Genomic DNA, 18,281 nt, shown 5'->3' with positions numbered 1-18,281 from the left:
ACGAGGTTTGCGGCGTTTCTTGTTTTCTGTAATCTCCGTGTGGGACTGGGGAGGGCTGTCGGAGCGGGAAAGCCGGGGACTGAGAAGATGGGGTGTCAAAACTGTTGTTACCGTGGGTCCTCCCCACGTAACTTACCAAGTCTTCCTGTGAAGGTCGCGCATGGGCCAGGTGTAGAAGAAATGCGAGGGATGGAAATGTCAGCCTTAATTTTTAGCTGTCTCGTGATACGTTGTGTATTCTTTAGTGCCTGCTGCCAGGAGATAAGTCCTATGTTGATGAGAGAGAGTTCAGTGTTAAGCTCTGTCTGCTGCATGTTACATCTAAAAATTGTCAAAAACAGGGTGACGGGAGCCAGGATGCTGTTTCTACTGATGCATGGGAATGTCTAAGTCATCCAAGGATAGATCTGAGTTTCACAGGTCATGCACAACTAATACAATGCTTGCTGTAATTAACGGTGGCACGTTTCCCAAGTGCCTGCAGTCTTTGGCTAATCATTTGGGGATTTGGAGTTGGGGATCAGTAAATATACTGGGTTAGGATAGCTTGTGGGAGAAAAAAATGATGCAGATATTGGAAAATTATCATGTAGCTGATCTAAAAAGCCTTTAGGTTTTAATAGTAGATTAGATAGCTTAGAATGAAGTCGCTTATGTGTCTTATCAGTGTTAGTGTCAGAAAGCATAGCAGAGCTCTGAACAGGAGGTGTGTTGTGGAAGGGGCTGTGAGAGAGAGAAGATGCCCAGCTCCCTGACTTCTGAGGACTTCATAAACTCATGGAAAGGCATTGAAACATAAGAGTAGCAGTTAGCAGATGGTTGAAAGATATATTTATGTGTATTCTAAGACTCAGAAAGGCATTTTGTAAATAGTCCTATATTTTTGTTTGTTTGAAAAATTTTTCATGTTGCAAAGACATGCAGTTAGACATAAAATTTGGAAATAGCTATAGTATTTAGATGGCTGGGATTACAGGAGTCATCTGAACTTTCAACTTCTTATTGCTTCTCATTGTCTTTTGAAAATAGTACGTATTTTGGTTTTTTATTCATACTGTATTGTTTATATTCTGGTTATTGTTTATTAATATTTAGAATTTCATACTTGGCTTTGTCGAGCAGAGATCTTTAGTGTGGTCTTCTTCATGATAAGACTGATCAGTGTTGAAAAACTCGTGCTTCAAGGCTTTGGACTGATAGAAGTTTGTGTTTCATTGAAAGCAACTTCCTTGGGGATCCCAGTGAATTCACCTGATGGATTAAACATTCTCTTTTTATTTGATAACATTATGTGTTGTTCCCAGTTACTGATAATGTGCATCGTCCAGTAAAACTGGGAAGACAGCAGCCTGTGTAACTGTGGTGTTAGGGACGAAAAAAATGACCACTTGCAATCCTAGACCAATGCACACTCAAGTGAGAACATCTTAATAGATTTTAAAAATAGATGAACACCTTACTAGATGTTTAAATCTATTCAAAAAATGATTGCAGAAGACTCAGTGGGCTGAAAATTCAAGAGTTCTTTTCACTTCCTTCATAAGCATCTGTGATTACTGGATTTAAATAGGGGACTAAGCCAACAGGCAGTCTGAGTAGTTTCCTAAACTATTCAGAAAGTTCAGTTTTGCTGAGAGGCCCAGTATGTTGTGCCCACCTTCATGGACCCACATGTGAGGACTGGCAGAGAACATATGTCAGAGTTGGGCAGGTACCTTCTCTCACTTTTAACATACTTAAAGGTGTTTAAGAATAAGCCAATAGTTTTCTTCATAGAAACTATTGATACAGAAAGTAGCAGAGTTTGGTGTGATTGTCATTTAAAGGTTACTTCAATTTTATGCTTCAGTAAAAAAAAATTCTTCATGTGAGGTTAAAAAAAAAATTCTTTATTGATACCTCAAGTCAGACTTTCTTCACAGCACCAGCTTTGCACCTGCTCCTCCCTGTTGCCAAGTTAGATGGATTTCTGTGGTTTTACACTGAGGTTTTTGTTAATTTGAGTGGACGCAGGAAAAGTATGACTGGCAATTCTTATTGAATGTGAAGCATGTTTGGAATGCTGCCTGAGGATTTGCACGGAGCAGTGGAAAGCTTTCATACTCCCTGTTCCTATAGGGAGGCGAGAATCTCAGTGCAGGCATTCATTGGCATTTCTCAGAGTCCTTTTAGAGAAGTTAAACTATGAGTGCCTGCTGGAATTTCATTTGGTTTTTCCTATCTTTTTCTTATAGACTGCTGTAAATTTTAATGGGATTGAAACAACTAGCATCATGTGAAGCTGTTTTGCCTTTGAACCATACTTCAGAGCACTTGGTTACAAAAGCATATGACAGTCAGGTGACTAGGATTTCTTAGGGTTTTTTCAAAAACACCCTTCCATTTTCCAGCAAGATAATGTCATAGCTGCAAAGAGAGATTAAGATATACTGTAATGAAAAATATGTAAATCTGCAGCATCTGGCAATTTTGCTCTTCTCGTTTAAAGCAAATTTAATTTGTGAAGGAGTCAACACTGTTCTTTTAGATGCGCCAAGCTTGTATACAGTCATCTGTCATCACCCATGCCTCTGGTAGGTTTTCCCAAACTTTTATGACAGCTTCTTCCATCAGTTTCAATAGCAGTAGCTCCACATCTGCTAGACCATTTTGATACCACTTTTCTAATGCTTCTCCTGTGAGTGGTGTGGTTTCTGGTCCCTCCTTTATGCAGTATTCCACATCATTTACGTGGTTTTGGTTGGTGCCTACATATTAAATGTGTCTCATTCCCTATCATCTTTGCAAAAGAAACTATACTATAAATGACACACAGGAAATTTGGAAATAAAACTGTGGCTCAGGTGTCTCATCCGTGTTCCCAAACCTCAAATGTTTTTCTTTATATACATATGAACATAATTCAAGTGTGAGCATAGTGGGAGAAGAAACTTTTTTTTTTTTTTTTTTTTTTAAATGTGATTGATACAGTGCCCTTTGATAGCTGTGCTTGGCCAATGCCCTTTCCTGAAGGGATGCAGCTTACACTGTTAGCACTCGCTTTTTTAAAACTCTGCCTTTTTTTTCCCTCATGGCTACAAAAGCTGAACATTCTTAAAAATTTGAAATACCTTTAATGAAAATCCTAAAGAAGGGGCTTGACCATTCTTCTGCTGACTGCTTGCCCAGTTAGGAAGGATGGTATAATTAACAGGCATCACATGAGCCAGATCCCTCCTTTTTGTCTTAGATCATATGCAAGAGATCAAGGGGGGACAGCCACTAGAGGAATGAATAGTATTCATTCACAACACATAACGTAGCAGAGAAGGAAGCGAGTTGATTCCCAAACCAGGCCATGGGGGAAGGAAGGGCCCAGGCCATCAGTCCTATCCTGATCATACAGTAATTGCCAGGAGAAAGCCTCATAATTCCCTTCCTGGCTCAATCTTGTCCTGCCATTACTGGGAACTCCACTTGCTATGAACAGTCATGGGGCCCTTTCAATGACCAGAATCCCCACACAGCACATGCCCTCCCAATTGCACTGCAAGCAGAGTCAGTTCTTATAGAGGTGGCCTCTTGCCCTGCCTCCAAGTTCACGTGGAAGGTGGGGGCACCTGTTGGAGATCTCCTAATCAGTTCCCACCCAAGGCTGGCCAGACCCGGGGTGGAAACCAGTCAGGAGGGTCTTCCGTGCCTGGTTGTCATCCATATGCCAAACCTCATTGAAGGCTGGGCGTTTAAACTCCAGCATTTTGACCATTTATTTTACATTTATGTTTACAGTCATTTCCCAAATAAAGTTGGTTTTAACTTTCTGTGGACTTGATTTCAGTTATATTAAGCTGTGAGTACAAAACTATGGAGTGTTACTGCTTTTTTATAGTAATCACTTGGCTAGTGGGACTTGGTCCCACTAGATTTTTGTTTTGTATGAATATATAGCAGAACAGAGCTACCTCAGAACAGTTCATTGTATCTCAGATTAAATGGCACTCTAAATAAGATAGGAAATTGGGACGAGGACAACTTCTGTTTCTTTAATGACTGGTTCTTTGTTTGTTAGGTGTGGTTTTGTCAGCTCAAGTCTTTTGTTTCCTGCTTTATGAAAGTAAGCAAAAATACATAGTCTTGTTGGCTACCTCTCCAGACATACTGTAAGGTGGAATGATGACTTGGGGGTGAGAGCCATTTTACTGCCTGGTTTGGGAAAGATGCTACTCTTACAAAGGACAGCATGGAAAGGTGCAGGTAAATAGGTCATCAAAGCTGCTGGTGTTGGCATGTGAGAGAATCTGAATATTGTCTCTTTAAAAGGATAGAAAAGAGCTGAAAGAGTGAGAGGTCTGTGTGTAATGCTGGAGGAAAGGGGAGCTGAGCTGCCTGCAGACTCATCAGAAAATGGTAATGCCTGGGTAAAACCTGAGAGATGATGTGCTGCTCTCATGTTGGCTTTACTGATAGAGAAGTCAGGTGAGCTTTCCTCGGTTGTGACTGCTTTAAACCCCTCTCTGTTTTACTGACACTGGTATCGCTGAAAAGTTTTCAGTCAGGTGCACTTCACAGCTTAAAAACTTCTTCAAGTTAAAACTTCTGCAACTGTTTGGGTTGTCAAATGAGTGAAACCAGGTCTACTGGAAGCTGTTTCTGATGCATGAGTGTGCAGTTTAAGCTTTGGCTGAAAGCTGTGTTGGGGTGATTTGGGATGTAATGGTAGATAGCTCAGAAGAGAGGTTAGTTTCCATAAAGGTGTGACTACACAAAAGAAAAAAAAAGGCAAGATAAGGTGGCACTAGATAAGTATGACATTGATGGGCAAAGGAGGACAGACTAGTAGCCACCAATACTAAGCAGGCAAATATCAAGTTATCACTGAGTAACAAGTGTACCGTGTGTCCACAACTTATTTGTTCTTGTTCTCTTAGGCCATTTACAGATAGGCTGTGAGGAGTTTAGCTGCTATACACCTGACTTTCTGTTCTTTCTCCATGCCAGCTACTGCTACTTTCCTATGTGGGGGAAGGCAGGAAGTAACCTCTGGATATGGGCTCTGAAGCAAGTTCAGTTAGGTGTGTGTTTACCACGCCTCGGTGGAAAGCTTCAGTGAGATGATGGGGTTTGTGCTGAAGCAGCACGCCTTTTCTCCTGACAGTTGTGCTGTCAGAGGAAGGAGGGAGACAGCAGTGAGATCAGCTACAGCTTTGCGTTTTGGAACCAACCACTGAAAAATCTGTAGACATGGGACTTCAGTTTAGTGGGCATGGTAGTGTTGGGTTAACAGTTGGGCTCGATGATCTTCGAGGCCTTTTCCAACCCTGATGATTGTATGATTCTAAGTTTCCCTGGGCATAATTTCAATTCCAGATAAATTATATGGAGTTTCTCTCTCTTAGTCTGAGAATTATCTTCTTCTTGACAGATGTGACTCATAAATTCTGTTAATATGAGAGAGCACTTGCTGGAAATTTTGAGATTTATTACCTGATATAAAAAGATATATCTAGTATTTGCAAGCAAGTCATGATCAAGTAGGTGTTGATATCAGTCGTGTTAAAAGCTGATCTGTGTGCAGTACATCAACTCTTAACTTGTAATTTCCAAATACTGGACTTCTAGGTTATATAACATCAAGGAAAACATGGAAAAAAATCTTTCTCAGGAAGTCATTGTACTTTCAAACTAAACTAATATTTTTTACAAATCAGCTACGTAACATATCTGGAACTATTTAAAATAGAGCGTCAGAGGTCTTTTTCCTATCTATATGAAGATAAGTCATAAAACCTTATGCTGTTATGTGTTCAAAGTTATCTGTCTTCAGTGTATTTCTTGTATTTGGTTTTCTAGTGTATTGGAACGATGCAGGTTTGAGAAACGGAGTTGAATTCTCTTCTAGCATAGGCTAAAACTTTGACTGATTCAGTAAATGTTGTAGGCTTTGTATTTTTGTTTATGATGCACATGCCTGAGACATGGCATGAAGGATATAGAGTTTGTTGGATGAAAAGTTAAAAAAAAAAAAAATAAAAAAATCTGCAAAGAGTTTTGTGGTTTTTTTTTTTTTTTAAGACAGACCAAGCTGAAAAAGCCCTTGAGAAATACTGAACTCTCCTGCCCAAGCACCACAGGGAAGAGACAGTTTACTTCCTCCCTTCCTACAATATAACACTGAGTGATGGTGATGGAACTAATTACTTTGCTATTGAATTGAAGGAAATACTGTTACATAAAAACTCACAGAATAAGCATTTCTTGTTTATAAAACAGTACTTTCTCATCTTGGTTTGATGGTGGAGGGGAGAGAGAACTATCAGCTATTTGTCCTTCGACAAAACTGTCGAAGTAAGAGAAATCATGGCGAAAATAATCACAGGATCACAGTATGGTTGAGGTAGGAGGGGACCTCAGGAGGTCATCTGGTCTAGTCCCTCTGCTCAAGCAGGGCCACGTGCAACCAATTGCTCAGGACCATCTCCATATAGCTTCTGAGTATCTCCAAAGATGGAGACCCTACAACCTCTCTAGGCAACCTGTGTTGGTGCTGGGTCACCATCACAGTGAAAAATGTTTTTCTGGTGTTCAGAAAACATTGTTTCAGTTTGTGCCCATTGCCTCTGGGCCTGTCACTGGACACCACTGGGAAGAGCTGGGCTCCATCCTCTTTGCACCCTCCCTTCAGGTATTTATAAACATTCATGAGCCCCTGAGCCTGCTCTTTCCCAGCTCTCTCACCCTCTCCTCAGCGGAAAGGTGCTTTGGTCTCTAGTTGCTAGTTCTTATCTGTTTAATTCTTTATAGAATATATGTGGACACACATTATTAGAACTCAACTGGAAAATTTACAGCTATGCTGAGATAAATGTAGATGTTGGGGAAATGGGAACGTACTAGAACTGAAATATGAAAAAAACAGAATACAACACTTGAGAATTAAGATGAGTGCCTGTACGCTTTAGTCCCTCAGCAAAGAGCCATTTAAGGACTAGACAGATATAATATTGCTTGTTTTCAGAGTATAACAGAAAGCTGGATTACTGCAGAGAATGGCAAACTCCTTGGCATGCAAGTCAATTGGCACACTTTGAGAAATGCAGTGCTGCAACATGGAGCATATGAAGTTAATTTGATGCCATTGATGCTTTCTTATTTCTGCTGAAGCCAGCCAGGGTCTTGAGCTTGAAGAATTATCTCTGTGCTGTGCTTCTCCCTCAGCTTTTTTGTTTGGGAAAACTCATAGCTCAAGCACACTGCAGCACGTGTGCAGGGAGCAAGGCTGGGTTCAATGCTTTCCTGAAGCTCATATGCCCCTGGACTTCAGTGTCGACTGCAGCAACATTCAAATGGCTTTTTGCAGGGCCAGCTTAATTCTCTCAACTCATGTGGATGTTTCCTTAGGCTGTCTATGCAGCGAGCCCCCCGCAAAAGCAGTATGTTACTGGTGCAGCTCTCCATGAGATCAGGTGCATATGTATCCTAAGCCAATTCAGGGAGTGTGTTAGAGGGCAAGATCTGGTTTCTACTTGTAATTTCATCTTTTTCATGAGCTTCTGCAGTAGGCCTGTCAGGAGAGTGAGGATTGTATTTTTTTACTGCAGTGTATCTGCAAAGTGGTTTTTTTGTGTGTCTGGTGATTGGTGATTTTGGGTTGGGTTGGTTTTGAGGGTTTTGTTTGTTTTTTTCCCCCTGTTTGTTTCTTTGTTTTGTTTTTTTTTTTGTTTTTTTTCTGCTGTTCTTGGCCAGCAAGCGTAGGTTATTTTTTTTCCAAGTAGCTTTAGGGGTTTTACTCTCATATACTCTTTATCATTTTTCATAGCTTGTTAGTAATATGGAGGTAAATGATTGATCATCTGTTTTCAATCTGGTTTGGTTTCCCCATCATGAACTAGTATTATTTGAACATCCTGAATATTTGTTCTAGGTATTTTATAAGTGGATTGCTCTAACACCTTGGAAGTTATTTTATTCTTGTAGACTTATTTTTCTTTTCATTTGATAGTCCAGGGATTTCTTTTCAGAATATATCAACTTTGAAAATTCAGCAGGTCTCATTGAGTAAGAACATCTGAGAGAGAGCAAAAGAGGCACTTGCCATTTCAAAACAAGTTTGATGGGTTAGGTGCTTACAATTTAGTGCCTGATGGAATGAATTACTTTAAGGCTTTTAGTTCCATCTGAGAGTTACCATAGTGATATGGAATGTGTTGATGTGGTAAAATTTACTCTGCAGGTTCAAGTTGGTTTAAAAAAAATTGATATATAGGTCTGTTGCTACCATAAAGGTTTTATGCTAGATCAGACAGCTGCTGATAAAACCTAAAAAAAATAATAATAAAAATTTAGTTTTATTATCTATTATCTTGGCTTTGCTCTCTGATCCAGTATTGATAAGCTTGGAACAAGTTGAAACATATCAGAGGCTTTAAAGGTAGCAGCCATTTAACACTTTTCAAAGTAATATTGCTCCAGAGTTGTCTTGTGAAATTTGGTAATGCTGAAAGAAACTTGCAATATCAGTTACTAGGAATTAAATAATTTAGTTCATTATTCATATGTATTGCTTAATGTATCTATTTCAGTTGCTACATAATGCAGCCACAGATAAACTGTGAAGTGATTATTTGTTAAAGTATTAATGATGTCCAATTCTTTGATTTAATGTAGAAAGGACTCTAACATTAAAGCTCTTCAGTGTTTTACATTACTCCTTATGATCTGTGAACGCTGTCCCTCTTGCCTGCTGGTTTACTCACGTGTGCATATGGACAGGCCAGTACTGATAAGGGGCTTAAGCAAGTGCCAGCAAATGGAGGAGGAAGTTTATTCATTCTCCCAGATAATCTCTGTCCCCAGTTTCCTTGGCTTCTGCTGTTTTGTGCCTGTGGTATTGTGCAGGACAGCTGAAAATGCAAGTTATTCAAGGATGTGCTTTTTCAGTCCTGTGTCTCTAGAGGAGAGCAGGCCATCTGTTGCATGGCCATAAGGACTAGTTTACTCTTGGTCTTGAATATTTAAAGTAGGTAGAGTGCCTATTCCATTGACTTCTTTTACACCAACAGGAACAGATATTATATACATCGACACACTTGTGACTGAATTTCAGCAGTTCTTTTCTTGTACCTGTAGCACAGAGAAAACGGGAAAAAAAGTGGCAGACCTGAGTAGTTTCTAAGGAGCCTTCTCAACCAGGATCTGTTACTGGAGTATTTGCTGATTTGACCCTATCTCTTTGTACTTAAAAATTAACCTGGATGTCCTAAATGTAAAAATAAGCTGTATCCTATAAAATATCTTGTGCCCTTGTCCTTTCCAGTTGTATATGGACTTTTTTCCCAACCTTTGATTGGCAGGCCCCTTGAAGTTTCAGATTCGATCTCCTTATGTCAATTTTCTTTTGGGCAGAAGATTTTCCCTCAGGGGTTCCTCCATGGAAGAAGCACTGTATGTGTGTTCTGGGAGGAGGGAGAGCTTAGCTTACAACAATAGCACAGCTCATCAGGAAAAACTTCTGTATATTTTCTAAAGATACATGGAACTGCATCCTTCATTATATTAGAGCTTGTCTTAGTAGTAGTCCATGGGTTATAGGCTGAAAAACATTGGAGTAGAGGGCTTTTTTCAGCTTCTCACTTTTCATAATATGGAAGAGTATCTTAGGATTAGAAAATTTTGCTTGAATTCTCTCAGGTGTAATTACATGGTTTTCTGACATTTATAATCCCCAACTACTTTCATTATATCGTAGTTTATAACATTTGGAGTCTAACTTACTGCCATATATTAAGGTATAGCATGTCTATTGGTTGAATTATCATGGGTTTTCCTAACTCAAGAAAATGTAACCTTAGCAATTCCATATTTTAATAATTTTGTTCCACAAAACAAATATTTGATGATCAGTTCAGGAACGAAGTACAACTTATTTGTACTGATGCAGAGAATTGCATCCTGGAGCCCTAGTGTTCTTTTTTCTTTGCTAGAAGTAGCCATCAAGGTGATGCTAAGGAAATCTTTTAGATGGCCTCAGTCATTCACTTACATAACTTCAATGTCTGTTTTTATTCAGGAGAAGCTAGAAGGCCTTAACCTGAGGTGGTTTGTAAGTAGAGTTGTACTGGAGACCGAACTGAGAGGCCTTATTAAGGTTTCTCCGTAGTGAAATCCTTTGTAGTAAAAATTTAATTTAGTGATTAAGTTCAAGGTTTTTTCTGATTTTTCTTTCCCCCCCCCCTTCTTTTTTCCCCTTAAGATCGTGCCGGAAGCATCAGTACTCTTGATTCCTTGGATTTTGCAAGATACTCTGATGATGGCAATAGGGAAACAGATGAAAGAGTAGCAGGTAAGTTTTTTTTCTGTGATTTAGAAATCATAGAATGCTAACTGAACAGTTTGAGTTGCTAGCATAAATACATTTAAATGAGCATTCTTGAAGATAACAAAACATCACTGTGGTGGTTTAACTACTCAATTATATAATCACTTTTCAGACACTTCTACTATAACTACTGCAAATATTCAGGCAGTTGTACTTCTGTATGATCCCAGATTTCCCCCGGGTAGAAGCAAGAAGTCTACTTGAACATTGTGCCCATTTTTTTTGACAACAGAGCAGTATCTTAACATTGTCTACTGACTATTACTGTTTAGCTGAAGTATATGCTGAAATATTCTGTGTACTAGTCTGTGAGTACTACATGGGTGATAGCTTTCTGATGCAATTAGAAATAAGTACAGCTTGTGTAGTGTAGATCAAAAAAGCATTACCAAACCCAGAGCAAATTTGGCATTTTCTCAGTTTCATAAATCTTCTTTGCTACAAATCTTAATTGTAGTGCTTTTCTTCTCTCCCATTTGACTTCTTGATTGTATAAGATTGTTTCGAAGAAGTGACAGGGTATTTGCCTCTTGCAGTTATTCTGAATTTTGGAGCCTGTAGCAATTCTAATTTCAGGATTTATTATCATCATGGCAAAGGCAAAGACTGCTTTTGTCTTACATTTGAAGTTATTATAATAATCTGTTTTGCATGTGAGCCATGTTTCTCTAATCCCGAGATTTCAGAATTTTTTCTAAGTTCAGATAAAGTTATTCACAGCTTCTTTAGAGAAAGCCATGAAAGCTTTCTAGAAATTGCCACAGAACTGTTTACTTCTTGTGAATTAGTACTGTTTAATCTTAAGCACAGGAAGTTTGACCTTTGTACACACAGTTGAGCTTTTTGAAACCTGAAATTATGCAAACTGTTGTGTCCCTGCTCTGAACCACCATGCTTCATCCTAGCAGAAACTCTGTCACGTTCTTAAGCAAAGCAAAGGGTGGTGAAACATAGTTCTGTAAAGGATCTTGATTCTGAAATTTCCTCTCTCATTCAGTCTGAAATGGCAACCAGTGTTGACCCAAAGAGAAGAAACAAAAGTGTTGGGAAAATCTTATTTTTCTTACCCGGCCAGTGTTTCTGAGGTAAAGGACTGGATTAAATTCATGAACATGAAGCAAATTCAGGTATTTTGGTGCTCTGGGCTGGAACTATAGGTACTTACTGTTCTTCAATTTATATGGAAATTTCCAGATTCTTATTAGTACCAAAGTACTGTCTTTTTCAATATATGTAGACAGTTTCAAGGATATAATAATTGTGGATATACAGCTAATCTTCTATACAAAGTGTGTTTAAGGAATCCAGGTATTTCTGAATTATGTCCTGGAATACAGGGAAGAAGGAAGCAAACTCTGAATTTTTGTTTGTTTGTTTTTTCATCATCTTGGTATATTTTAATGGTTTCTAGTCAATATTTCTTGACAATAGAGCTAGAAATTTTCTTAACAAGAGAGCTAGTTTGATCTTTGCTTGGAGCTGTCTTTAGTAACTGAACTGGATTAGAGGTGCTTATAGAAAGTAGCAGTCAGAATTGACATCCACTAGAACCATTAATCTTCTGATGGAACATTAAAGACAAAATATTGATTACTTGCAATACAAAATGAAATTATCCTAAAATTAAATATTAAATTTAAGTACATCCTAAAATAGAGATTTTGGAAGATTACAGTGTATTAGTTGATCACTGTCATATGTAACAGACAAGCAAATTATATGGCAGGTTATTTATATTACATTTCTGTGTTCCTTTAGAGAGTTCTTTCGAAGAGTTGTTAAAAAGTGACAGAACTTGAACAAAGGAAAACTGGATATTTCTATGTATTTGTGAAGACTCAGTTTCCCAAATTATCCTATTTCTACATAAAATTCTGGTTCAGTTGTAATCACTTTAAATCTTTTGCCTTACTTCTGTATAAAACCCTCTACCTGAGCAGTAAAACTTCAGAAAACTCATAACCATTTAATTTTCATATTAAAAAATTGTGTCAGTAGAGATGTCAGAAACTTACCATATCCAGTTTGCTCTTTTGAAAAGCATGTAACTTTTGCTTTTGAAGTAGTTCTTTTCTGCAAGTGCACATTGAAACATAGCTGGAAGTCCATCCTGTGTATTTCTTCTGTATTCTTTGTTCTCAGCAGAGAGCTTTGATGCTTAGGAGATAAAATTATAATCTCTTATGAAGGTTTGAGGCCATCTTCTGGTAGTCATATTTTTCTTTTGGTAGCTCTCAGTGAGGTTTGAATAATTTCTTTTTCTGAATGCCTTTCTCATGCTGTTATCCTTGTTTTTTGCCTTTTGGACAGAACCCATGATTTCAATATCAATTCCCTAGTCAAATGTCAGATAGAAGATAAATGCACATTAGTCACTAAAAGAAACTGGACCCGAGTAAGAAGGACTTTAAAACTGAAGTTATATCTGGTTATGAATACTTTTATACCATCACAACATTAGAAAGCACCAAATAAAAATAATGTTGATTTATACCATCCAAAAAAAAATATTTTTTTTTTTTCTAACAAAACAAAAGTTCCTGGAAATAGCCAGGAAGACTCTTCTTTGAAATGGATTTCAGTATTTCAGATCTGTTAGCTCAGTCCATTCCATCTGGCATTAGAATCAAAATTCGGCTTAGAAGCAGACATGTTTTGCAGAGTTGGTGTGGACTTGTTGCTTGGGACAGCTGATCAAAAGAAGCTAAGTGAGTCTCTTCTGTAATATTGTTGTCAGCTTGACTGAAAAGATACAAGTCACAAAAGCCAGTTGGGATGTGGATGAGCATGACAAAATTACCTGCAATTTAGTTAACATCAATTTTCTTCCTTATTTACCTCTTGTTAACATAAATATAGAGAGCTGTGTAACAAATTAGATAATACATTTGTAATCCACAAAGAGTTTCCAAAAATATTTGCAGCCTTAGAGCTTTTGATTTACTAGATGGAAACAACTTGCTTTCTAAGACTACTAAGTCTTAAATTAATGTTTTAAGTGCTGAACCAGTTGATGCTAAGACAAAGTCAGTTCTGAAGGATCTGGGCTTAGTAAATCTCCTCCAAATATTCATTTTCATAAAGCAACCAAAGAATGGAAGTATGTTCCATTCTTGTGGAGTAAGAGTATGCCTGACTTGAAGTTAAATACCTGCAGCATTTGGTGTAAATAGGTCATCTGACATTCAGTCTGATGAACTGGATCTTTTGCCACATCTCAAATTGACTGTGTGCACCAGCATGTTTGTGATAGTTTCCATAATTCAGAATGTTTAGTAAGAGTTTTACTAACCTACCTTTGACATCTACTGTTCTGAGAATCTGATACTTTTAAAAACACAATGCTGTATTTTCAATAATAGTAAATTAATTCTCATAATCAAACTCCATTTCAGTCATTTGTGTTCTCAGCTCTCCCTGCAGTAGCATTGGTTTCTGGCTAGACTGTGTATCTCGGACTAGCAGAATAAAATCCCTTCCCTGTCAGGATTTGAAGGGAAGAGACATGTTTAAAACCCATTTGATTCATTTTTAGGATTTAATTTATCTAGACTTAGAGTCATAGTTTCTGCTTTCAGTAGAGCTTTTTGTTTTGTTTTTTGATAAGTACTATTACTTATACACACTCAAGATCAGAGGGGAATCTTAAAACCCACAAGTAGTAAACAGAAGCACAAAAGGCATCTACGAGAATCACTTGCTGACATTGTGTGTTCGGTTTGCTCATCCTGGAAGTGGGAGTCGGTCTGTTTTCCCACTTCCTGTCTTAAGCCCTGCTAGCAGTCGTAACCCTCCTTAGTTTCCTTCCAGGTTCTGCCTCCAGGGGTTGAACTTGAAGGCTAGTCTGCTGTAGTTCAGGTCTTCTCTGTAGCTGGTCCTGTCTCATTAACTTAAAAGCATTAATGAAGCTAATGAGTTATGTGTTGGCTTCCCACTATTTGAATGATAAGTTCTGTTAGCTGGCTCATGAACTCTCACACTGATTGTATTTTTTTCCTAGCCTGATAGTCATCTCTGAGGCTGTAGCACAGCTTTATGGTTCAGGTCTACTTATGTTAACATCCTGGAGTGTTTCACATGGGCTGTAAATATGGTCATTTCTTCTTGGGACTTGTATCAGGGAAGTGGAAATTAAGAAACCTCAGGTCTTGGAGTATATTGTAATGGTGGTTTCATTACTAACTATAGTAATAGAATTCAAATTTCTTCCGTTTGACTCAAAAAATCCATCCAAAGTAATGGAATGTCATACATGTTTTAGAGGGCATAATTTAGCGCATCTTAAGTTCTACATTTACTTTACAGGGAGGAAGAACTCAAAAGGACTGATAATACAAAAAAGTACTGAAAATTTTTAGACTCACCATTTGTTTCTTCAACTTTTTGGCCTTAGCCCAACAAAGCTGCTGTTCATGTAGATCTCACGCTTGTTCAATATCCCATACTGCAGGTTGTTCTTTATAGCCAACTTCTCAATCTATGCTTCAATAATTTACCAAGTCACTAACAAATGGAGGTGAATAGAATATGATTCTTACTCATTTTTAAGTTTCAAAGCTCAGCAGACAAGCTACCCACTCCCGATGTGCACTTCTCTTTTAAGGTGCATTAGATTAGCTGCATGAAGACTCAAGACATTTAGAAATCGCTAATCTTAACCTTGATCTGATGCTTAGTTGCTTGCTTGAAAGGTTCAACTCTTTTAAGGAAGTCTAATTAGTATTTTTTTTCATGAATGGTAACTGTAGTGATTTGAGTTCTTTATAAAAAGAAAACACAAGAGAGTCACTTAAATTTGAACAGTTTCTCCCATGAGACAAACCAGATTGTTCAGAAATGCCCTTTCCCAGTGTAGGAAGATTAACCAATCTCAGAGCTCCATATTTCTGTTCTCTGTTTTCCTCACGTAGAGGAGAATAAATTTGGTTCTGTGCTTTCCTAGGCTGTCTGCAGCAAAACTCTTCTGTTCTTTGTCCTCAAGGAGCATCAACTCCTTTCACCAAATACTTTAATGACTTGTACATGTTACCAGTTCGGTCAAGCACAAAGTTAAACTTAGCTGCTTTATCAATGTTTTTGAGGGTTTAACTTCTCTAAGGTACATAAGCTTTACAACAGAAAGAGAGGGAGAGAGATCAGGTCATTTATTTTGAAAATCAGCACTTGACAATGGTTATGAAGAAAGGGGCTAGTGGTTGATTTATTTTTTACTTAAGTGAATGTCATATCATCAACAAATAGGGATTTCCAGTGTTGATTTCATTGGTACACAAGTTGAGCTAAAAATCATTAGGTATTTTTTCAGAAGATTGCCTTTCAATATAACTTGTAAAATAAAGAGGTTTTAATAATAATTTAAAATTTGCTTGCAATGTTGTACCTATTTACAAATATTTGTTTATATTTAAAAAGCTACAAATTTCTTTAAAGAAAAGCTAAATCTGTGACTGGCTGAGAAACACCAAGGTTTGTATTGTGCTGATTATAATGGTGACATTAGTAAGACTAGAAGATGAGGGTACAACTGGAACAATGTTGTGTAGTAGTAAAATTATATGGCTGTTGTAACATGCTACAAAGTGACAACTTCTCAAATATACTATGTCTAGAACCTTCCACTGTATACAGAGAAACATGCAGCAGAGTAATCTTTTAAGGTTGAGTGGGTTAAGTCCTAATGGCTTCTAAGAATTTTCAGCATCATGACAGTTCACAAAAAATTAATCCTTGCCGTCTGACACGGGTTTGTCTGACAGGAGTTTTTTGGCTTTCTATGCCTTCAGACATGTCTTATTCCTATTTTCCTTAACGGAATTCCTGAGTTTTTCTAGTTTGTTTTTTTTTTCTAACCTTTTTTTTTAATTATTTATATCGTTCTAGTGCAGGGCACTCCTGATCTGCAACTGTTCTGGTCTTTGAAAATACTTTAGAGGAGTAAAACGTTAGCACATAGTCATTTCCATCAGGATAATTACCTAATTTGAATTCTTTACAATTTTCAAAACCTAAGAAATTAGTAGCTTGCAACTTAGAATTGTAACTGTGAATTAGTAACTCAAATGCAAGGAAGTGCTAAAATTATTAGACACTTTACTACAAGAGCATTTTCTACCTTTGTTGCACAGAAGTATTTGCAGATCAGCATTGCTGAATACTAGAGAGATTTTACATATTTTATTCATCGTATCCTCAGTTGCGCTTTTGTATCGCTGCAGTAAAATTCTGTGCATCAAACAAGTTACTTTCATGTAGCAAACGTGGTGTACTGTAGTGACTCCTTCAGTTTTTATGGATAAATGCAAACTGAGTGAATCTGTTTTTCCATGTGTCCTAATTATTAAAAGATTCTTAGTAACAGACATTCAAAAGAGGAAACACTTTTATTTGTAGTTTTCAGTAGCATTTCTTACAAACAAGAGCCAATGCAGTGGTTCTGCCATGCATTGTGCCCTCTGTAAATATTTTGAAATGCCCTGTTACATTGCTTCCAGGCAATGATTAAAAATCTCATTAATATTTTCTTATTAAAAGCAGCTACAAAATGTTTAGTTTTGCATGGGAATAAAGTAAAGGTCAGATAATCTATTTACAGTAGTTTAACACTTCAGTATGGTAGCTGTTCTGTGCTCATCTCTTCTTAGTTAAGTACAAGGATCCTTCTTTCTGGTTACTGTTAATTTAGGTGTAGTTAGATTAGATTAATCTGAGAATTAATGAAGTGTATGTAATTAGCTGGTAAAACCTTAGATGCTCTAACTGTAAATGGCTATAAGAAGAACATTTACTGTATGTTTTGCAAAGGTACAGGGTTTTAAAATTTGAAGCCACAGTATAGGTGTGACCTCAACATCAAAGCACTAATGGCCCTTTTTGGAGGCAGCATTGGAACATGAGAAACACCTAACAGTGAGCAAGGGGAGATGGGCAGGTGGAGCAGGTGATAATGGCAGCTAGAATTACATATTTCTGTGTCTCTAAAACTAGCTCTGCATCATTGGAAGTGATGCATAGCCTGGAATCACAGGAAACTTTAAAGAACAATGGAGTAAAGACATTTTTGTTTCAAGCTTCTATATAAATACATGAGGAGAGTTGCATATTTTACTTTGTTTTGAACTTGTGCATCTCTTAAATGTATTCAATTAAGTTCAACATCTTAATTAACTGTAGTGTATTCCTAGAACTCCCAATATTTTAAAATAGAGACTTCAGGCAAGATTACCCTTAATACCAAAATGAAGCATGTTTCAAGTTCCGCCATTTAACTTACTAAAATTTCAGTGTGTAATTGTGTTTAAAAAAAAAAAAAAAATGGTAGTCTATAATTGTACTGTCACACATTCACTGTATGGTTTAAGCTCTGCTACATGGAAACAGCTTCTCTGCTGCCAGCATCTATATGCTTCATTTAGGTCTGTCCTCTGATTGCCTGCATACGCCACTTGTCCCAGGAAGTGAAAACATTTGACAGTATCAGCTGATAGCAAGTGGGGAAGAAATAACAAGCATTTCCCAGTAATATGAAAAGTTAAAAGCTCAAAAAAACCCATCAAAAACACTACGGCGAGTCCTTGTCAGACAGCTTGAAAATTTGATTTACCTAACTTAAGGCCCATGAAACTATGGAAAATGTTCACCAGTTTGCTTTCAGACCAACTCTGCTGCATGTGTTCATGAGTTCCATAAAGATTGCATGCTTTCTGTTTAATACAAACTGTATTTTTTTTTCCACACCCATCCTTGCTTTTTATATTTTATTTTTGTTTCCCTTGCCTTGGTTGGATGCCTGTGTGTGTTTAATCCAAATCCCTGTCCAGTCCTGGAGTTTGAACTACGGAAAGCCAAGGAGACCATACAGGCCCTCCGAGCCAACCTGACTCAGGCTGCAGGTGGTGTACATAAACTTTTTCTTAAGTCTCTACTTTGA

The 18,281-nt window shown here is 37.6% G+C and overlaps 1 protein-coding gene across 1 annotated transcript in view; it reads left to right on the top strand.

Moving 5' to 3' along the window:
* Nucleotides 1-10,228: 10,228 nt before the first annotated feature.
* KIAA1468 (KIAA1468 ortholog) overlaps nucleotides 10,229-18,281 on the top strand; it is a gene marked incomplete at both ends in the record, with an annotated part of 41,609 nt that continues 33,556 nt past the window's right edge. Inside the window, 2 exons of the mRNA XM_008946823.1 lie at nucleotides 10,229-10,318; nucleotides 18,172-18,243. Of these exons, the coding sequence (XP_008945071.1) occupies nucleotides 10,229-10,318; nucleotides 18,172-18,243 (162 nt within the window). The remainder of the gene's footprint in view (nucleotides 10,319-18,171; nucleotides 18,244-18,281) is intronic.

The sequence above is a fragment of the Merops nubicus genome, unplaced genomic scaffold (genome assembly GCF_000691845.1).
Source record: "Merops nubicus isolate BGI_N331 unplaced genomic scaffold, ASM69184v1 scaffold7659, whole genome shotgun sequence".
NCBI classification, from domain to species: domain Eukaryota; kingdom Metazoa; phylum Chordata; class Aves; order Coraciiformes; family Meropidae; genus Merops; species Merops nubicus.
The sequence above is the reverse complement of the archived record's forward strand: the minus strand, read 5'-3'. Positions and strand labels throughout refer to the sequence as shown.